The sequence below is a fragment of the Colobus angolensis genome, unplaced genomic scaffold, assembly GCF_000951035.1.
Source record: "Colobus angolensis palliatus isolate OR3802 unplaced genomic scaffold, Cang.pa_1.0 Scaffold151, whole genome shotgun sequence".
Classification (NCBI taxonomy): domain Eukaryota; kingdom Metazoa; phylum Chordata; class Mammalia; order Primates; family Cercopithecidae; genus Colobus; species Colobus angolensis.
This window is the reverse complement of record NW_012114611.1, coordinates 1,265,226-1,272,656: the sequence shown is the minus strand read 5'-3', so window position 1 is coordinate 1,272,656 and position 7,431 is coordinate 1,265,226. Positions and strand designations below refer to the sequence as shown.

General features: G+C 44.1%; 1 protein-coding gene across 1 annotated transcript; it reads left to right on the top strand.

Annotated features, from left to right (window-relative positions):
• Nucleotides 1-6,670: 6,670 nt before the first annotated feature.
• On the top strand, nucleotides 6,671-7,144 carry LOC105507618 (60S ribosomal protein L27a-like). Its single transcript, XM_011936160.1, has one exon. It carries the CDS (start codon nucleotides 6,688-6,690, stop codon nucleotides 7,129-7,131), a length of 444 nt encoding a protein of 147 aa, XP_011791550.1. The 5' UTR covers nucleotides 6,671-6,687; the 3' UTR covers nucleotides 7,132-7,144.
• Nucleotides 7,145-7,431: the final 287 nt, after the last annotated feature.

The window sequence follows — 7,431 nt, the reverse complement described above, 5'->3', positions numbered from 1 at the left end:
TAATCAAATCAGCCCTTTGCTTCAGCTGGAAAGGTCCATCTCCAAACATTAGTTGCTCATTCTTATGTCTAGCTTTGCTGTTTGTGGTAGACAGAATAATGGCTCCCAAAGTATCCATATCCTAATCCCCAGAACCTGTGTATATGTTATCTTATGTGGCAAAGGGGACTTTGCAAATGTGATTAAGTTACAGATGTAGAGATGAGAGGATTATCCAGGTGATCTCAATGTGATCACAACAGTCTGTATAAGAGGAAAGGCCAAAATGAGGGAGGGGGATGTGATGACAGAAGTAGGGGTCAGGGTGAGGTGGGGCCATGAGCCAAGGAATGCAGTAGCTTCTAGAAACTGAAAAAAGTCAAGGAAACAGATTCTCCCTTCAATTCTCTATAAGGAACATGACCCTGTCAACACTTTAATTTGAGCCCTGTTAGACCTAATTTCAGACTTCTGATCTCTAGAACTATAAAATCGTAAATCTGTGTTGTTCTTAGCCACCGTTTGTGATAATTTGTTAGAGAAGCAACAGAAAACTAACACATTCCTGCTGCGTCCCTGATCGGGATTTCTTCTTCCTTCTACTCCATCTATCCAAATCCTACCCAGGCTTAATACAATCATTAGGTTTATTGGGTGCTTATGTACAAAACATCTGGCTAGATACCAGTAGATAAAGAAAGAATGCAAGATAAAAAGATGAACAAGAGACCTGCTGCCAACTTCAAAAGAGCTCCAAGTCTGCGGCAGGGGAGGCAAGGTAGAGAGGAGGAGTATGGACCCAGTTTGAAGGAACCACATAAGATCATTGGTATTATATTGGTGGGTGCCAAGTTTCAAATCCCATCCTGGAGTTTTCCCAAATTCAGATGATCATGACTCTTGTTTCCTCTACTTTTCATTTAGAACTTATAGATATGCAACTCTTGGTTCCTTTACTTCCTTGCTGTTTGATTTTTTTTTTTTTTTTGACAGAGTCTCACTCTGTTGCCCAGGCTGGAGTACAGTGGTGCAATCTTGGCTCACTGTAGCCTCCACCTCTGGGTTCAAGTGATTCTCCATCCTCAGCCTCCCGAGTAGCTGGGATTACAGGTGTGTACCACCACATCCAGCTAATTTTTGTATTTTTAGTAGAGACTGGGTTTCACTAATGTTGGCCAGGCTGGTCTCCAACTCCTGACCTCAGGTGATCCACCTGCGTAGGCCTCCCGAAGCGGTTTAATTTTTTGTCTATGTCTTGTCTGGTCTGTGGAGCTTATTTGTTTATTTAAACATATATATATCCAGTACCTCTTTTGTTTCAGGTACTAAGGAAGATCCATCTATGAATAGGTGTATTTCTTCCCTGTGCTCACAATCTAGTAGGAATCTAAAAGCCTCTCAAACTAATGTTTACAAAACAGTATGATAAGTGTTGTCATAGAGGGGCATGCAAAGTGCTACTGAGAGAACTGGGGAGTGGATAACACTTGAGCCAGTGCTTAAGGGCGAATAGATGTGCCAAATGGAAAAGAGAGAACAGTGTGATGAGAAGGTGATGGAAAGAAGGGTGATCAGGAAGGAGAAAAGGCATTCCCGAAGGGGGAACGATACAGGTGAAAATGGATTGTTTGAACAATAGTAAGAAATTCAGTGAGGCTGAAGAGTAGGGTGTGTAGCAGGAAGAGAGGAGATAAATGTAGAAAGACAGGTCAGATCAAGTTCAGAAAGAGCCCTATGCTAAGCTAAGAAGTTTGTCCTTTTTTTTTTTTTTTTTTTGAGACAGGGTCTTGCTCTGTCACCCAGGCTGGAGTGCAGTGGCGTAATCTCTGCTCACTGCAACCTCAACCTCCTAGCTCAAGTGATCCTCCCACCTCAGCTTTCCTAGTACCTGTGAGTACAGGTGTGTGCCATCATGCCCAGCTAATTTTTGTATTTTTTTTGTAGAGATGGGGTTTCGCCATATTGCTCAGGCTGGCCTCAAGCTCCTGGGCTCAAATGATCCTCCTGCCTCAGCCTCCCAAAGTGTTGGGATTATAGGCACAAGCTACCATGCCTGGTTGAGTTTGTCCTTTATTATGTAGATAGTAGCGTGTCCTAGATAGTTTTTAAGTAAGATCTGTGGAAAAATTCCTTTAGGAGCACTTGAAAATATAGAGGGTCTACAGAAATTACATAGAGAAGATAGAAGCCTGAACCAAATCAAAGCAGGGGGATGAACAGAAGTAAAGTTGGGGAAGGAGATATACCTGAGATACAATCAACCAGACTTCATTGCTTATTACATAATAATACTGTCTGGTGGGGCTGGGTACGGTGGCTCACGCCTATAATCCCAGCACTTTGAGAGGCTGAGGCAGGCAGATTGCTTAAGGCCAGGAGTTTGAGACCAGCCTGGCCAAAATGCTGAAACTCCGTCTTTACTAAAAATAAAAAAAATTAGCCAGGTGTGGTGGCGCACACCTGTAATCCCAGCTACTTGGGAGGCTGTGGCAGGAGACTCACTTGAACCCAACTTGCAGTGAGCTGAGATCCGGCCACTGCACTCCAGCCTGGGCGACAGAGCGAGACTCCGTCTCAAAAAAAAAACAAAAAAAAAAAAACAAAAATTTGACCCAGCAATCCCATTACTGAGTATATACCCAAAGGATTATAAGTCATTCTACTATAAAGATACAGGCACACGTATGTTTATTGTGTGCACACTGATCATTTGCAATAGCAAAGACTTGGAACCAACCCAAATGCCCATCAATGATAGTCTGTATAAAGAAAATGTGGCACATATATACCATGGAACACTATGCAGCCATAAAGATGAGTTCATGTCCTTCGCAGGGACATGGATGAAGCTGAAAACCAGCATTCTCAGCAAACTAATATAAGAACAGAAAACCAAACACCACATATTCTCACTCATAAGTGGGAGTTGAACAATGAGAACACTTGGACACAGGGAGGAGAACATCACACACCGGGGCCTGTCTTGGGGTGGGGGGTTAGGGGAGGGATAGCATTAGGAGAAATACCTAATGTAGATGATGGATTGATGGGTGCAGCAAACCACCATGGTATGTATATATCTATGTGACAAACCTGCACATTCTGCACATGTATCCCAGAACTTAAAGTATAATTAAAAAAAAAAAAAGTGACTGGTATTACTATAGTATTTTACAATTTTTCAACATTCTTTCACATCCATTATCTAATTAGATCTTTACAACACTATACAATGGAGATATTATCATTATCCTTATCTTATAGATGAGAAGGCAGATTTCAAAAAGTGAAGTCATATGAACAAGATCACCTAGTGAGTAAGTGGTATCCCTGGCTCTGAACCCAGGCTTTGTTTCAGAATCCCATGCCATCTGATTATCTAATGAGAAGTGAGAAAGTAAAGAAGACTAAAGAGTTTAGGACAGGTTAAGGATGCCCTTCCTTTAGTCTCTAGGGAAGCTCTTAGGTCAACTGCTTCCCTCTCCTTACTGATAGCACTTTCAAACTCCAGCCTCCATCCCTGTCCTACCCATCAAAGAAGCTTCTACATTGTCCCTACCTCCTAGTCTAGCACCTAGTCTTAAGAAACACACACCTCCTCTCCCCATCTCTTTCCTAGGAAGGTGTGGGAGAAGTGTGAACACAGATATTTAAGAGTTTTACTTAATAATTTGCCCTAGCAAATTATTACAGGCAGTGGCTTACACCTGTAATCTCAGCACTTTGGGAGGCTGAGGAGGGAGGATGACTTGAGCCTAGGAGTTTGAGACCACCTTGGGCAACATGGTGAAACCCCGTCTCTACAAAAAATACAAAAATGAGCTGGGCATGGTGGCATGCACTGTGATCCCAGCTACTTAAGAGGCTGAGGTGGGAGGATCACTTGAGCCTGGGAGGTCTAGGCTGCAGTGAGCCATGACTACACCACTGCACTCCAGCCTGAGGGACAGCAGAGATCCTGTCTCAAAAAATAGTAATAAAATAATTTTCCCTATTGCAGGTAGAATGCTCTTCCCCTTCTTTGCTGGCCAATTCCTACTCATCTGTTAAAACCAAGCTTAGAGGTTACCTCTTTGATGACATCTCTACCAAGTCTGATTGAGAACATCTCTGTGAGCATATAGTATTCTAATATATCTCTATCATCATACCATGAAATCATCAGGTCATGTAAGCTCCTTCAGGGAAGATAGGTATTCTTGATATCTAGCTATAGCACCCACTCCATGTCTGTTACATGCTTGTTGAACAAATGAATGCCTTTCCACAGACCCATTTTTCCCACGATAGAAGATATTTTGTTCTTTTTTTTTTTTTTTTTGAGACAGAGTTACTCTGTGGCACAGGCTGGAGTGCAGTGGCATGATCTCAGCTCACTGCAACCTCCACTTCCAGGGTTCAAGCGATTCTCATGCTTCAGCCTCCTGAATAGCTGGGATTACAGGCACGTGCCACCAGACCCAGCTAATTTTTGTATCTGTTTTTAGTAGAGATGGAGTTTCGCGATGTTGGCCAGGCTGGTCTCAAACTCCTGGCCTCAAGTGAACCGCCCGCCTTGGCCTCCCAAAGTGCTGGGTTTATAGGAATGAGCCACTGTGCCCAGCTGAAGATGTTACATTCTTTATCATTCCTCCCAGATACATCCTGACTGCATGTATCACTCAGGATAGTTGGAGGGGATTTGGTGCAGAAAACAGAAATCCCTGCAACTATCTTAGGGATAGAAAGAATTAAGTGCTTACAAAATCCTTCAGAGAGTCTAGAGAAGTGGCCGGGCACGGTGGCTCATGCCTGTAATCCCAGCACTTTTGGGAGGCCGAGGCAGGTGGATCACAAGGTCAAGAGATGGAGATCATCCTGGCCAACATGATGAAACCTTGTCTCTACTAAAAATACAAAATTTAGCTGGGTATGGTGGTGCATGCCTGTAGTCCCAGCTACTCAGGAGGCTGAGGCAGGAGAACCTCTTGAACCCGAGAGGCAGGGGTTTCAGTGAGCCGAGATCACGCCACTGCACTCCAGCTCGGGCGACAGAGCAAGACTCCGTCTCAAAAAAAAAAAAAAAGAAAGAAAGAAAGAAAGAAAAAGAAAGAAAATCTAGAGGAGCTAGCTTTGGGTTGAAACTCCAAGAATAACCACCAGAACATGGTAAGGGAAGCTGCTACCTCTACCACTGTCAGGGAGGGTGAAGCACCTGAAAGTCTCCACTAATTGGGTTTAAGAATAAGGGGCTGCAGCTGTGATCCAGGGAGCTGGCAGCTGTATCAGGACATTGCCACAGCTACACTCTGATGCAACCACTTCTCAATATTTGCAAAGCTAGAGACCTAACAGTATCACTGCAATAGAAACATGACACCTCTCTACAACCTTGCTTGGCCAGGAGAAATAGTCAAAGTAGCAGGGTGATGGCCTTTGTCTCACTTCTGCATTCTATTATATATATTTTTTGAGACAGAGCCTCACTCACTCTGTCATCTAGGCTGGAGTGCAGTGGCGCAATCACAGCTCACTACAGCTTTGAACTCCTGGGCTCAAGCAATCCTCCCACCTCAGTCTCCCAAGTAGCTGGGACTACAGACATGTACCACCACGCTGGCTAATTAAAAAAAAAAAAAAAAAAAAGATTTGTAATACAGGGTCCCATTGTGTTGTGCAGGCTGGTTTCAAGCTTTGAACTCCTGGGCTCAAGCAACCATTCTGCCTCAGCCTCCCAAAGTACTAGAATTACAGATATGAGCCCAGCCTCACTTCTGCATTCGAAATCTCACCCAAGTACATGTGACTGGCTGTAAGGGATTCTGAGAAATATAATCCTTAGCTTTTTAGCCTCTTCAGGAAAGTATGCTAAAAGGAGATGAAAATGGATGCTGAATGCTAACCAATCATATCTACCACATTGCTTGTCTGAAAATCCACCCAACTGTCTTATCATCCACAACTGAATCTCTTCCTCTACACCTACACCCCTTGCCCAGTACCTGCCCCGGTGGCTGGTTTAGTCTCTGATTCTTGCCCTTAGTCAGCTCCTTCAGGCTACAGTTTGATATTTTCTGCAACTTGGTTTAGGCAAAATGTCTTAGCTATGATTCCAGAAGCACAATCCGTAAAAGAGCAATTGATATATTGGACTCTATCAGAATTAAAAATTAATACTCTTTGAAAACTACTGTTAGGAGAACTAAAAACAAATCACAAGCTAGGACTGGGAGGAAATATTGCAAATCACCTATCTGACAAAGGATTTGTATCCAGAGTATATAAGGAACTCTCAAAACCTGGCTGGGCACGACGGCTCACGCCTGTAATCCCACCACTTTGGTGAGGCTAAGGCAGGTGAATCACTTGAGGTCAGGAGTTCGAGACTGGCCTGGCCAACACGATGAAACCTCGTCTCTACTAAAAAATTCAAAAATTAGCTGAGAGTGGTGGTGCGCGCCTGTAATCCCAGCTACTTGGGAGACTGAGGCGGGAGAATCATTTGAACCTGGGAAGTGGAGGTTGCAGTGAGCTGAGATTGCACCAATGCACTCCAACCTGGGTGACAGAATGAGACTCCATCTCAAAAAGAAAAAGAAAACAAACACCCAACTCAATAGCAGCAGGTATTAAGCAGCCTCTGCAAAAAACAAAAAAAAGAAAAAGAAAAGAAAAGAAAAAACAAAGAGCTCAATTAAAAATGGGTGCTTTTTCGTCTGGGCTGGCAACATGCCATCCAGACTGAGGAAGACCCGGAAACTTCGGGGCCACGTGAGCCACAGCCATGGCCGCATAGGCAAGCACCGGAAGCACCCCAGAGGCCGCGGTAATGCTGGTGGTCTGCATCACCACCGGATCACCTTCGACAAATACCACCCAGGCTACTTTGGGAAAGTTGGTATGAGGCATTACCACTTAAAGAGGAACCAGAGCTTCTGCCCAACTGTCAACCTTGACAAATTGTGGACTTTGGTCAGTGAGCAGACACTGGTGAATGCTGCTAAAAACAAGACTGGGGCTGCTCCCATCATTGATGTGGTGCAATCGGGCTACTACAAAGTTCTGGGAAAAGGAAAGCTCCCAAAGCAGCCTGTCATCGTGAAGGCCAAATTCTTCAGCAGAAGAGCTGAGAAGATTAAGGGTGATGGGGGGGCCTGTGTCCTGGTGGCTTGAGACCACATGGAGGGAGATTGATTAAATGCTGACTACTTAAAAAAAAAAAAAAAATGGGTAAGAAAAAAAAATTCGGCCAGACACAGTGGCTCATGCCTATAATCTTGACACGCTGGGAGGCCAAGGCTGGAGAATTGCTTGAGTTGCTTAAGTCCAGGAGTTGAGGACCAGCTGGGCAAAAGTGGGATCCCATCTCTACAAAAAAAATTACGAATAAAGTTAGCCAGGTCCATGGCACACACCTGTAGTCCCAGCTACTCAGGAGGCTGAGGTGGGAGGATCACTTGAGTCCAGGAGTTT

Coding starts and splice junctions, on each gene's coding strand:
- LOC105507618 (XM_011936160.1), top strand. CDS start 6,688: ATGCCATCCAGACTGAGGAAGACCCGGAAACTTCGGGGCCACGTGAGC.